Source organism: Microchirus variegatus, assembly GCF_963457635.1.
Source record: "Microchirus variegatus genome assembly, chromosome: 1".
In the NCBI taxonomy this organism is placed as follows: domain Eukaryota; kingdom Metazoa; phylum Chordata; class Actinopteri; order Pleuronectiformes; family Soleidae; genus Microchirus; species Microchirus variegatus.
In genome coordinates, this window is record NC_139802.1 from 32,451,247 (window position 1) to 32,466,224 (window position 14,978).

At 40.2% G+C, this 14,978-nt stretch overlaps 1 protein-coding gene across 7 annotated transcripts in view; it reads right to left on the reverse strand.

The window, feature by feature from the left end:
- Positions 1–14,978, reverse strand: part of LOC310937596 (diacylglycerol kinase zeta-like) — a 114,159-nt gene that overhangs the window by 19,989 nt on the left and 79,192 nt on the right. For all 7 annotated transcript variants that reach the window (XR_014593020.1, XM_083901894.1, XM_083901896.1 and 4 more), the window contains 4 exons: positions 7,278–7,344; positions 5,233–5,273; positions 4,965–5,107; positions 897–974 (listed from right to left, as the gene is read on the reverse strand). Coding sequence is in view for 6 of the 7 variants with exons in the window: in XM_083901894.1 (XP_083758020.1) it covers positions 897–974; positions 4,965–5,107; positions 5,233–5,273; positions 7,278–7,344 (329 nt within the window). In the remaining variant the exon portion in view is untranslated. The remainder of the gene's footprint in view (positions 1–896; positions 975–4,964; positions 5,108–5,232; positions 5,274–7,277; positions 7,345–14,978) is intronic.

The following is a 14,978-nucleotide window of genomic DNA, read 5'->3' on the forward strand; positions in this document are numbered from 1 at the left end:
GCAGTTTCTAAGATGGAGAGTGAAAGAGCACACACACACACACACACACACACACACACACACACACACACACACACACACACACACACACACACACACACACACACACACACACACACACACACACACACACACACACACAACTGTGCCCTTCTTTGTGCACCTATCATACACATACATGTAGGGATAGTTGTTGGTTTTTTGACACTGTACTGTGTTCGCCCACTGTGCTGCTGAGCGATGCCATGAGACATGGTTGCCAGTGGGGACATAAGAAAAAAACTGATTTTAGCCACTTTACAAAAGAGTAACCTAATAAAAGTCTGTTTTTAGCTGGGGAAACACAAGAGCTACTAGTCGACTGTTTTTTAGTCACTAGTACATCTGAACAAGGGCTTTCAAACACTGAAGTCTCATAGAACACATTTGGACTTAGCGATGGAGGCAGCAGTAGATCAAGTCCCGAGTGCTGTGATGTAATATCGTTGATTTACTCTATGGACATTGGTTCAGGGAGTGAAATGTATTTTTTTTTACACAGAAACAAATTACAGTTTTCAGTAAATTGCAAAGAGGGAACACACTGTGCAGTCCAAACTACTTCTTTTGTCAATTCAATAAGCCCGATCTATCCTTTTAACCTTCACTTTCTACACGAAGGAACAGTAAAACGTTGCACGCTGAATGTTCTGCAGCTGTGCCGCATGAGTCCACAGGACAGCTCTGTGGAAATTACTGGTGTCATCAGGAAAATATCACGTCTTTTTGTTGAGAAGTTACCACCTGTCAAGGCTAATATAGGGTTTAACCACACACAGACACACATGCACACCCACACACAGTCAGCTGCTGCTTTCAATGAATGTGACAGTGAGTGTTAAATGTGTGTGTTTTACCTGGGAATAGAGGACGAAGAGGAAAAGGAGGAAGCAGGGTAAACAAAGGTGTCTGGAGTCTGATTAGAAGGCTCTTCCCTAAAAACAAACATCAACAGAAACACACATTGTGAACTATAGTACACAGTGGAACAGTCCACAATTAAATTAAACAGTATCACACCGATTCTACGCTTCACAGTTATGTCGCAGATAGTCTTTTTCCAATGCAATCCAATTTAGAACGTGACACCGACATAGCTTGCATTAATTATAGCCACGTTTTCACACAAATTGGGTTTTACAAACAAAAAGGCAGGCAGAGCATCTCGAGTAAAAGCAAAGAAGGGCTCGTTAAAATGGAAGTAAAGGTCAAACATTGACAGTGATGTAAAAGGCCTATTAAGTCTGGTTTAAATGCTGCTTCCTGCTGGTTCTTCTCTGACTTGAGCACTGAGATCCGTGTCTGTGTGGCTCTTGAATTGTGTTAGAAATGATCTGTGTGTGTGTCTCCAGGTGGAGTTTCTAGTCTCACACTATAGGTCTCCACGTTTTCAATAATAGTGCCCAGGCCAACTACGAAATCACAATAATATAATTTATAGACAACAGCTGAACAAATATCTTTTAAGGTGGTTCAATGATATGAGATTAAACACCATATATATATATATAGAGAAAAAAAGAGTCTTTGATCAGACATTTATTAGTTTCTGACTCTAGAATTCAAATTGCGAAATTCCCCCAAAGCAACAACATCATCTTTTCCAACCAGATCAAACACAGTTAAGCTGTGATCTCCTTTTGATAACTAATGTAGTAACTAATGTCATTCATCATTCATCATTTCCTCCCCACTGAGGCCCCGCCTGTTACTTTGAAAACCCCTGGCTGAGAAGTTAATTTGCTGATAATGAGAACGTTGACTTGTGTTCATACTAATACTGTTCATTACTATTTATTACTTCCATTTTGTAAAATAGTTTGTATCCTCACTACTACATAAGTACTGTTAAACGCATAGGTAAAATTCCCCATAATCTTTTGAATCAGCAGCAGTGAATATGCTCTTTAATGAGATAATCTCCAATCCCTGTGCACTGTAATGATGACTTCCTGGAGTGGCAAACCCACTGAAAGGGAATAATCTGGAATTATCATTGTTGTTGGAAGATAGGGCTGACAACAAACACTCTTTCCCTACACTCTTAGAAATAAAAGTGCTAAGTAAAACCATATAAGGTTCTTCGGCTTGTCCTCATAGGAGAATCCTTTTTGGCTCCAGGTGGAACATTTATAAAAAGGAGGGTTCCACCAAGAACCCTTTTAAAAACCCTTTATTCAAGACAGGGGTTTTAAAGGGTTCTCTGGATCAAAATAGTTCTTACTGGAAAGGGTTTTTCAGAAGCAAATGGTTCCAGGTAGAACCTCAGCCCTTGTAGAAGGACCCTTTTGGAACCCTTATTTCTAAGAGTGTATCTGATGTTTATTTTTCCAGAAACACGACATTGATCCAAGAATTGCTGAAATATATTCACCAGAGAAGAAGATGTGGACCACCTCTCTATGCTTAAGTATATTGGTTTTGTAAATGAAAACGCAAGGGGGGCATTTTGAGATTTTTTCACTCTGGGATCAATTTTCCAAATAAGGCTCCAAAAATGCCAGTTCCATGTGGATGAAAAAAATAAAATAAAACGGTATGACACAAAAACCTTTGTGGGTTCTCCTTGTGTGTACAGGGTGTGTTAAGTCTGTGTGAACAAAGCTTTTCGTTCACAGGTAATAGCTGAGTTGTGGCTGATAAGAACCAATTGGGAAGTGATTGTGGGTAAATGTGCAATCTTTTTCAAAGGCTCCTCCAGCCAGGAGTTTTCAAATAAAAACGGAGCCAGCACGATTTTTTTTAACAAAATGTACAGCAGACACTATATATATATGTATCTAATATCTAAAATAATGTAGAAATGTGGACGTAGCCTCAGTTTCTACTATAATCTGGATATAAAAATTGAAAAGTTAAATGGAAGTAGCAGTTACCTGGATGACAGAACTTGATTTATAATGTTAGTAAGCATTATCCTGAGGACTTGACAGTCTTAATCACGAGTTTTAGGTCTTCTATAATAGAACATGACGTTAAATTTGTCAATTATGTTCCCACTTAGAGGGTAATAGACAATAAAGCTCAGCACATATGAGTGGACACCAGTGTGACTGACAGCTAGGAGCCTGGTTGCAGGTGATATTTCTGAACTGGATTCACAAACTGACATGGTAAATCACAGCTTTGTGGAGAAACAAAAAGACTACTCTGTGGTCTCTTACTGCTGACACAGACCCTCTACCTTAACTTATTCACGACTCTGCCCTAAAGCACTTGTGTTTCTACAGGAATCTCTCTGAAGTGAAACGACAAAGCAGGAGGTTCAGGTTGGAAAATGACAAGTCTCAAAACATATCAGTCTAAATCCTAAAGGTCTATCAGGTTGTCCCAGGAGGGTGATTTAAACCAGGACATTGCACAAAATCATCAGGAGTGATGCACAAACTGTACCAGTTTGGTGTCTTGGTAACTTGCCACGCTCCCCAGTGGGAGGAGAGGTGCAGTGGAGGACATGGAGTTACCAGTCGAGTGGAACACAAGCAATTTTGGCACAGAGGGTGCGTTTAACACAGACAATGTCCCGTCTGTTTGGAGAACATTAATCTCTCCATAACTTTCACAACACTCTGTAATCATGTTCAACATTCAACATCAGCTGCTCCCAATAAAATATACACAAATCTGTTTTTAGTTACGTTCGTCTGATGAGTGTGTTTATAAAGCAGCCTCTCTTCCATCTGTGCTCTCTCACAGAGGTGATGATTATGTGTGAAACATCTTTCCTTTAGTGTTTCTTAATAACCAGGAAGCCTCAGTTCTCATGTGGACATCAGCCGGCAGTGTTTACAGCACATCAAAAGGCCTGTTGGACAATGTCTTTCCACTAAAAACTCCTTCAGGACTGTCCATTCCTGCTGGTTCTCATACAGTGTCTGCATCCAAATCACTCAGTCTGGATAAAGTAGCACCTGGAGCCCCATGTTTTAAATTATAATACAAGTGGACAAGTCGCTGTGAAGGACAGCATGGTGTGAGAGACACTGCCTGGGGTTAATTTGACAATTTGCTCGTGTTGTTCCCAAAAACTTAGTTACTAATCTGATTTTATGCATGGATCATCACCAGTATGTCGCAGTTAATGAAGCTTATAAAATAATTTCACAAATAAAGGCTCCATCACTACTCACAGTCTACTTTATCTGATGCAGTCCAAATAATAATGATAAGTGGAAAGTGAACCGGAGGGTTGCCAGTTCGAGTCCCTACCAGGTAAAAAAAAATGACGGGAGTACCCCTGAGGAAGCAACCCAAGTTAAAATATTGTTGCATTTTTCCAAGAGGGAACGCTTTCCAAGCTTCCTGTCAGTAACGGGTATTAAATGGTGAGCTTTTTGTACACAAAGCGACACAAAGAGCTGAGCTAAGCACACAAACATACAAAAGTGGACTTGGCACAAACCCCCAGTAATGGTCGGTGTATACTTGACTGGAAGCTGAGGGTTGCTGCCAGGTTCATGCAAACGTCGCCAAAATGTGGCACAAGTTTAATTCTTCTGTGATGTGTCCCCATTTTCTGCAAATGTCATCCAAACATATCCAGAGACAGCCACTGATAACCATTTCCACATTTTCTCTCTTTCAGACTTCAGGATATATTTTGACCCACATCATTTGTTACTGTCTGTGTTTGAATGGTGTTATTGAGTTCACCATGTTTTGCATTAAACAGGAGTTTCGGTGTTACTGCACGTTCCTGCAGTTATCCATTACAACATGTGCAGACTGTGTTAATGTGTGATTTCCTGTGAGAGTTTGCATTAGGATCGCGTGCCTCTGTAGAGAAGAGATTGAGTCTGGAAGCTGGATTCTCTTTAGAAAACCAGTCAGTTAGTGCCAGTGGCTTAGACAATGATTTTCAAGCTTTTGTCACAGCAGCAGTAAGGGTTCAAGCAGTGGTGACAGAGTAACAGAGTCTGTCTTACTTGCTGTTTTCTTGGCTGGAGTCAGGGTTGGCCAAATCAACACTGTGTGAGGGGGAAGTGCCCACTGTCACTGAAACGATCAGCTCAGGGTCCAGGATGTAGAGTTCTTCCTGGGAGATTTCTGATACGTAGTTGAGATGTTCCTGATAGTGGAAGATGCACAGGGCAGGTTGAAGAAAAACATTATTGACTGTAACGTGAAGGATATGATAAAAAGGCATAAAAATCCGCAAAAAATGAATATTTACGTGCAAAGGAAGGACATTACCTGTGCTCTGTCTATCCTATAGAAACGATCTGCTGTTGTAGCTGAGGAGACAAACAGAAGCAAAATATTAGCCACTGAACAGTTTTATGAGTGAATAGCACAAGACTTACAATATATACATATATGTACACATATACATACACATATACGTACGTATATGTACACATATATATGTACACATATACGTACACATATACATACGTATATGTACACATATACATACGTATATGTACACATATATATATGTATATATACACATACATATAATACAGTATATACCGACATATATATACATATATGTATATATGTATATATATACACATGTTACGACTGTGTTGTGGAAATAAGCCCAAAATGTATTTTTTTCTCTTCTCTCAAACTTCCTGTTGTATCTTTTTTTAAGCTGCTGAATCCCACCAGGACTCTACCCAAACAAAGGAGTTCATGTGTGTGTGTGTGTGATATTTTTGGTAAGCTGCCGTGTGATATTAATATTTATGACTGTCACCCATAAACGGGAACTGATGAAGCCGTGCTTGTGTTATTTTGAGTGTGCACGTCATAGAAACCTGTTGTGAACATGTTGTGAACTACACCTAATCTGCCGTTGCTATTTATTTGTTGAAATAAAACTCACAGGTGTATGACACATGATAAACTACAATGAATTATTCGAATAAGGCTATGTTTAATATTATGTGTGTGAACCAGTGACTTGGACAGCTGTGTCTGGTTGTATCGAGACTAAAATAATGAGCTGTGTGGGTTGTCAATCGACTTGCTGCCTTATCTCAGCTGCTGTTAAAAACAACCTTATCACATTTTTTTTTGCAAAGTGTAGCAGTTTCTATTGTGACAAAAGAACAGCCAGCCTTCCTATTACTCCAAGACTGTATATATTAATAGCTGTAGCAGCATCTGAAACGTTTATTCCCACATCAGGGAGACACTACTCTTTGCTGGATGAATTACAAACATTTGTAAATATTTTTCTGAGGAGTTTATGGTCTCAATCACTGGATTAAGACCTTCAATACAGCATGATGTTCAAAAATGTCCTTCTGCTTATCTGAGATTGGGTCTTATGGTCCTATGGTCCCAGCTCGCCACAGCACGGCACGGCACAGGTTGGTTTTCCATTACAAAAATAATACCTACTAAATCACTGCACGGCTGCATGAAACTGACGTGAAATTTGTTTTACACACGACACACAAACGAGTGACGAGTGACTTCTAAAGCGGTTGTTTTCAGTGTAACTGAATCATTTGAATCAGTTAATTAAAACTATTTGTTCAGTACTTCCTCCATGACCAGAGCAAAGACCCTGTCCGACACAGTCACTGAACTGAAATACAGCAGCAGGGTTTGTGGTTTTAGACATTTCCCTTGTAATTGTTAGAGATTAACCCACATTTTTTGGATTGTTAAGTCTTTTTAACCCATCTACAGTTGGGCATTGTTTGGCTTGATTCTTGTGTCGGACGTCTCTTCCTGTGACGACACTCTGACCAACCAGTGGCCGGCAGTCTGACGACGTCACGCATTGTATCGCCTCAGCTCGCTTGGAACCTCGCCAGAGCAGGTACTAAAAAAGTACTTGGTACAAGGTACAATGCTAGTGGAAATGCAACAACCATGGCGAGTCAAGTCATTTTTGAATCAGCTGTATTGAGTTTATAGGACTGGTGTGACATATTTTTATACCTAACACGCTTTTATTCTGATTACTTATGTCCACGTTAACATGGAAAGTGACAAGTGTTAGCTTGTGGTGGTTATATAAAACTGTTGTAGATTCAAATGTTGCATTTGTAAGGGACACTGAAACAATCTTCATTAATTCTTTGTCAAATGGGAGCATAGAATGGATTGGTTATCTTTTTAATTAAAATGATTTGCCTTTGTCACATTACACATGTATAAAGAAGCTTTTTCTTGTACATACTTATTAAGTTTATTAAGTTATTTTTCAGTGACTGAGGTGAGGGAGTCAAGGTATTGGAATGAGCGGGTTACTCTTAGTAAGATTGTAATGTACTTACAGTCAAGGAAACACCATTTTGGAGACAATCTCTGTGTGGAGAGAATATTTGGCTTGCTGGCCTCCTCCTGAATAAAAGACAGACAGAATAGAGGGATTAATAGAGGTGGTGAGTGACTGACAATTTATGCATATAATCGGAAAGATTTTTGTGTTCTACAGAGAAGGACTGCAAAGCTCCATTAACTGAGGGCAGTAAAGTGGAAGAGATGGACCGGTAGGTACAGATTCTTTGGTTAAATAGGTTAGTGTGAGAAAGTAAGAGCCAGTGAATAACACCATCCCCCCTCTGGTCGTTGAGATTTTTGTTGGTTAGTTATACAGAAGCTCACAGGGCACTGTGAGTTCTTAAGTTACTGCATCATCAATCCCTCCATCCATCCATCTTCTACCACTTATCGAAGCCCAGACTTTCCTCTCCCTGGCCACTTCATCCAGCTCTTCCGGTGGATTCCCAAAGCGTTCCCAGGCCAACCGAGAGACATAATCTCTCCAGCGAGTCCTGGGTCTTCCCCGGGGGCCACCTCCTCCCAGTGGGACTTGCCTGGGACCTCACCAAGGAGGCGTTCAGGAGACATCCTAACCAGATGCCGGAGCCACATCATCTGTCTCTTCTTTATGCGAAGGAGCAGTGGCTCTACCCTGAGCCCCTCCCGGATGACTGAGTTTCTCACCCTATCTCTAAGTGTGAGCCCATACAACCTACGGTGGAAACCAATTTTGGATGCTTGTGTCCACCATCTCACTCTTTCAGTCACCACCCACAGCTTGTGACCATAGGTGAGTGTAGGGCCGTTAAACTGCATCATTACACATCCTATTTTTTGTGTGCTGTGCACAAACTGGAGGCCAATAAAATGATTCTTAAAGTTAGACACAAATAAAAAAATACTCTAAGTCAGACAGCTTTAACCTCATGTATTATGTCACATTGTGTCTACGACTGTTGTTCACACCCTCTCCACTTCCCTCATTACTTTAAGTTTTTGTGTTTTGCTATCACCCTATTCCCAACCCGTTTCCAATTAGTCCGTAACAATGCAGCAGGACTTTTAACAAGGTCAAAAAAGCCACACAGCATATTACCGAGACGCCTGCCTCCCTGCTCTGGCTCTGTGGACTCTAGATTAAATGCATGTTCTTTGTTTATAGAAAACTAAATGTTCTTAGCCCTGCGTCAGTCTGTGAAGTCCTGCCCCCGCACCTCACTGTCAGACTCCTCAGATCCTCCGACCAAGACTCTTGTCTGTTCATAGATCAATGACTAAATGGTGCGTTGATGGAGCTTTGACAATCCTCCTCTTCCTCCACCATTTTGTTCTGTGTTGTCTTAAAACACACATTTCCTCATTAACTGTTGACTGTGCCCCAACTTTGTCTGAGGCCGTGATTGATTGATGCAGCTTTTTTTTGTTGCTGTAAAACACTGTGGACTCAGGGGTCCTCTTTGTTGTGGCTGCTCTAAAACAGACAGCGGTATAATGGAAGACTGTGCCTTCCATTTTATTTGCGCTTGTGTGTCGGCAACACAACTCCAAGTCATTTGGCTGCATGTCAACAAGGTCATCCACATCCATTTTAAGGCACGCATCCTCAGATTAATGCTCATGGGCAACTATGTCAGTTAGTTTGTTGTGTTGTCAGTCACTCAATTGACCAAACAACCAACCATCTAACCAAACAATTAATCAAGCAGACAATGACCATGACCAGCTAGTCAACACATCCAAACAACCAACCAACACAACATCCACCCAGCTAACCAAAAAACCAACTACAACCACACCTAACCAAGTGAACAATCAACCAACCATAACATCAGACCAACTAACTAATCAACCACAACCAAATTGATCCAACCAACTGACCAATGACAGCATAATCTCTCAACTAACAACAACCAACAAATTGGCCAAACACATCCAACACCAACCAACAAACCATTAACTTTAATTGGTCACCAAATTTAGTGAAGGAGATCATATTTTTTTAATTATTTGGATTGGCATTAAATATTTCTCTTACCATCTCATCCTATCAAACTGAAATAAAACAAGCAAAGGGCCGATACTGGTTTATGATACAATGTCAGTGGGGACATTGTATCAAAATACTGTTGTCATAGAAATTAAACCCACGCGCAGCGCTTTTTTGAAGCTCTCTCGCTAAAGCACCCTGGCAGGGCTGTTCTACCAAGAAAAGCACTATGTGGCTTCTCCACGGTGACTTGCATAATGTATTGTTAGAAAAGTGCACCTTATATTTAACAAATAACTTGTAAAATGTAAAGATAATCAGTGTTGTTCTGGCAACTTTTACCAAATACAAAACAGTTATGCACTGAAGAAATGACCCATCTCACGGATGTGACAGGAAGAGAACAAGCCAAAGAAAGCAAAGTTCTTTTCCTTTCAAACTGCGAGCCTTTCATGGAGACTAGGACAGACAGGCTGGCTGAAGTAAACACCTCCACTCTCTTTCAATGCTTTTGTCTGTACTTATCTATATCTGCTGTTGAGTACAGCGGCAGTCTCGAGCTGAGTCGAACGCCTGAGGCTTTTACAGCAAACCTACAAACGCTGAACCTCTCTGACTGACTCTTTTCTTCTTCACCCTCTTTTTCTTCTCCTGTCTCTTCTCAATTCACTCCTGTTTATCTTGTGCCGAGTTCCTGGTCTGCAGTGGTCAGCGTCACGCTTTGTCAAATTGCCTTGTAGATCCACTGTTTCATTTTGCTCGTGCTGTGCATGGCAGAAGTTGAGAAGCCTTTCAAGCTGAAGCATAAGTAAATCCCATTATGCAAACAGATGGCAGCCAATCAAATTATGCTTATGAATTTTAGCTCAAACTGTGCTCCACTGAAATTGAGCTGTGAAATGAGGCTGTTTTCCTCAACCAATCAACAAACCACACAAAACCACATACATTAAATCACCAAACCACATCTAACCACACCAGACCAACCAATCACCCACAATCACCCAGATCTGAGTCCAAGTTACATTAACACAAAATATGAAAGGATTCTCTGAAGATATTCTAAAGATATAGTGTTCAAAATAATGGGATGCAAGGTTGGATGAATGAAAAACCCAAAAACCTGCCACCGATAAAAGCATGTTGTGTTTGAAAGGGGTCAAACTAGTACACTGCAGTAAACACACAGTATACAGTCATTTCCAGACATGGGCTATTGTACAACAGGAAGTCTGACGACCACTCACAAGCTGTGTTGTTGGTGTTTAACTGTGTTAAAAATAACCTTGATCGATTTACTGTTGCTGCTGAAGAGGAAGACGAAAAAGCTCTTCGGGAAGTGAAAGGTGTGGGTATATAAAGTCCACGGAAAGAGCACATCTTGCACTTCAGTAATGGGGTTATATCTTTGCTTCAGCGCTGTGCTGATATATGAACATCATGTAAACCAGAAACAAATTCACTGGGAAATTAAACCCAGCAAACACAGTAAACCATGTTATGCTGGATTAGACCACATGTGGACAACACTGTGACAGGGTTGAATATCACTCGTCATGGCCTGAGGTGGAAAACACTAATGTTTGGGGACAAAAGTATTTAAAGATTAAGCAACATAGTAAACTCATATCGAAGTCCATAAAGAATCAGTTAGCAGAGTTGTTAATCCGCTGCTGCCTCCATAAGTAAATTCAGGTGTAGTGTTTTGAGACTTTACCAAAGTGACAGTAGACCACCAGTTCCTGTGTTTTCTCTATTGACTTTGGTTCAGCAGAATGAGCAATGAACTTACATTTCCATTTTAAAATAGTTTGCCCAACAGTGGCACAAAAATATGACATTAAGCTAGGTTTATGGTCGCCGTAAGCTTGTTGTAGTGTGCGGTGCACGCGACAAAAACTACTTCATATCTTGTGTCGGACCAGACGCGTGAGATCCAAAAGGTGTCGCAGTGCTACACTCTAAGAAATACCCTTTCTTGAAGAAAGGGTTTTTCAAGGGTTCTTGGTATCACTAATGTTCCAGTGAGAACCATTTTGATCCCGAGAACCCTTTAAAACCCCTATCTTGAATAAAGGGTTCTTGGTGGAACCCTCCAAAAGGGTTCCTGGTGGAACCTTTATAAAAAGGGGACAAGCAGAAGAAACTTATAAGGTTCTACTGAGCAGAAGAAGAGTGAACCTCTGAATTTTTGACATTGTACTGTATATTAAAACTTTTGTGTGGTGAATAAAAGTTTCTTCCTGGTGTTCCTGCAGTGACAGCCATGTTTTCACCAACCCCCAGCTGTTTCTCAGCACAGGGAGCATGCAGTGCAATCAGCTGAATGCAACACATTGACCAAGTACTTCATACAACTTCACCTCAAAAATAACTTTCAAAAAAGTTTAATTAAACAAAAGAGAAAGTTTGGTGTTCACTTTATGAAGTTCATAATTGGAATGAGCACTTTCTCTCACTGCACAGGGACTAATTAATACCTTAAATCTGTAGTCTGTGAGACAAAACCATACTTTTGTACAGATCACACTGACATCATGTATCTTATTTTAATTAAGTGTGGTAAATAATGAATAAAAAGAGCAAAAAAAGTTTAAAGTGACTTCATTATATAGTCAAGAATCAGCTTCAAAAGTAACAAGGTCTTTAATTTTGAATCTGTTCTCTGTCTGTTCTTGTCCTCTGCTAATGGTGAGTGACAAAACAAAAGCCTGGTTATGACAATGAGAGAACCTCAAACGTCTGAGCATATTATGACCCCAAAAAGACGACCTACTTAACCCCGTGATTAAACACAAATGTCTACATCTTTTTTGTGTTTCTATTCCAAGGCACAGAACAGAGAGCATTAAAACGCAGCACAACAAGTAAAAATACAATCTTGGCCACGTGTACATCTCAAACATAATACAACCACGATCGTACACGTGCATGCAGGCATTCACCCACAACAGTTCATGCATCATGCTTTAACACTGAGACACATGACGGAAACTAATCTCAATTCTTTATGGAAGTGTGTGTGTGTGTGTGTTTTTGTCAGAAAACAAACTGCTACTTGAATGTAAGTTAGTTCCGTTTTTTTTACAGTGCTGTCAGTGCTGACTACAATAACCTTATTTGCTATCAAATCAGAACCAAATTCCATACAGAAAATCTGTGTTTTCCTATTTCACGGGGACACAGGTGCTGCTCGTCTATTGCTGCTTCGTCTGGTAAGTCTGTCTTGCTCATGTAAATCTGAATAAATTATTTCAATGATAACAATTAATTCACAAAATAACACACTTAAACTTAATGACAGAGGCAGCAATGAATTAACAACTCTATGTTGCGCTATGTATAAATATATGGTGCAGCGACTAAGCGGTTCACAAAGCGATTCACAGTTTTAGTTTTCAGAAAAGGCTCTTTCACTTTCCCAAAATATCACTATCATGGCTGACTTTTACACAAGATCTAGATGAGGTTTGACTGCACTAAGTTTTTGGATAATGTTGGTCTCTGGGCAACATATCCAAGTCATATCTGACAGTTTGTGTGTGACTCCTGCTGATCTTCAGGCTTCAGAGATCAATCACTTCCTTAAATGACTCCCAAAGCCAAGCCAGCATCATCTTATATGAGTAACAGAGCAAGCTATGGCTTCCCTTCAGTGATTTTACAGAGGAGTACTTGGTTGCCCACGGGAAGGAGGAGAAACACTGAGGCTCCCCAGAGATTAAAGTCTCCAGTGATGACTTTGAGGTCAGCCTCACTAGGGAGTTGAGTAAGTAGGATTTGCTTGAATCCAAGTCATAGCTGCATTGTGTGCTGGGTCAGAGACTTTTTTTATTAGGTGTGTGCATCATCTCTGAGGTTGGCGAGCCTGTGATACTCCCATAGTGGCTATTTTAGTATCCTTTTTTTAATGTGTTTTGTCTGCCATTAATAACTTAACGCATGAGGATCAATTTCTCTTGTCTGGAGCACAGCGAGTACAAAAGACTGACTAGAGATTTTGCACTTTACTCCCAGCCAGTGTCTGAGTTTGGCTGAACATAGCCATGTTCAGACACGCAATTTATAACACTCCCAGTTTAATTCATCTGTTACAGTAATGGCCTGTTCTGCTAAAACCGCAGGTCTTCATTAAGGAGATGTTCCACTTCGACTGTTCAAAGCTGAACAGACTATAACGGATATGCTGCAATGCTCATGTGATATTTAGGATCATGTCACATAAGACAAAGTCTAAAGGGTCATTTTTCCTTTTCAACATTGCGACACTACAGCAGCTGGTGCGTGGGAGTTGGGAAGTTACATAACTTTTTCAAGGATCAATCAAAGGGTTAAGTGACGGTGAGGTCTTCACTATTGTGGACAACATTGGTATAAGCAGAACACCCTGCCCTCTAGTGGTAAGGTATGGAGGGCAGTCTAAAATGTCTCTCACAGCTCTCCACCATGTTTGCATTGTGGCATTGCTAGCACCAAATCTTAAGACAAACAATAAGAGTATTGGTTTTAAGGCGCAGTAAAGTATAAGTTATATATCAATAACAAACAAATGACACCCATCCCAGGTATGAATATAAGAAATATAGACTGTCCAGTGCATATTGTCAGTCACCCGTTGTGGAGCTAACGGTTGGTGGTTGGCAGATTCTTTTTACTAAAATAAAGATTAAATTAGCCACTTGTGTGGTTAAAACCACCAAAATGTAACTAAAGTTGTGCTCCAGCAATCTAACATGACTATCATGCTGCTTTAATTCAGACTCAAACTTTGTTGTCCATGTCTGTTTGGATATGAAATGGCAAAGATGATCCCTGCAACATGTTTTTGTGTGTGGGTGTTTCGTTACGGATTTGATGCCGTAGTTGCATTTCGAGTGCTCAATAAGACTTCTTCAGCAGTTGGCCACAAAGCCTTGGTATCAAGTGTCATCTTTCTCCCAAAAATCCACCACTGGACAGGTAGATTTACTCGGGAGTTTGATGGTTTTACTCAAAATAAGGAAAATAAGAACAAGCTTGTAAAAACAGCAGTAACATGAGAAGAGCAGTGTGCTGCCTCACGCTTGAATATTTCTCATTTTTGCTGCTGTGGTTGAACGTTCATGCTTGAGCACATATTACATCAAGTCTGTCAAACTGTGTTAAAGCAGAGCCACATGCAGCGAGACTCCTTCTATTTGGGAATTAATTGTGCTTGGATCATTAGCAATAGTTCAAAGTTAGTCGGAACAATTTTCTGTTTTATTAAAATTATACTTTGTTCTCTGCTTTAGACAGACTTATCTGATCTGACTGGAAAGAGAAGTTTGTCTTGCTTTGTAAAGAGCTCACACCCCGCAGCAAAGTCCTTCAGGAAAACAAGTGATTTTTTTTGTCATCGCACACAGAAGCTTTTGATCCATTGCTGCCTCATCAGTTAGTTCAAATGTGTTATTTTGTGAATTAAATGTTTGAAATTCTTCTTTCAAATTGACCAAAGTGGCACAATTGTACCGAGCAAGGCAGCAGTACACTAGTAGCTGATTTTCTCTATGGAATTTGGTGGGGGAAAGTGGGCAATTCACAAACTTAACTTACCAGTCAGAAAAGGCTGTCAAAAACAAAAAAAACCATCTATATTCTGAATATTGTAGAATAAAGAAAGAGTACATATATTAGGTGAGCCAGTAGAGCATGAAACATCACTCAGATATCCCTTTAATATCTTGTTTTACTGACTGTAAAT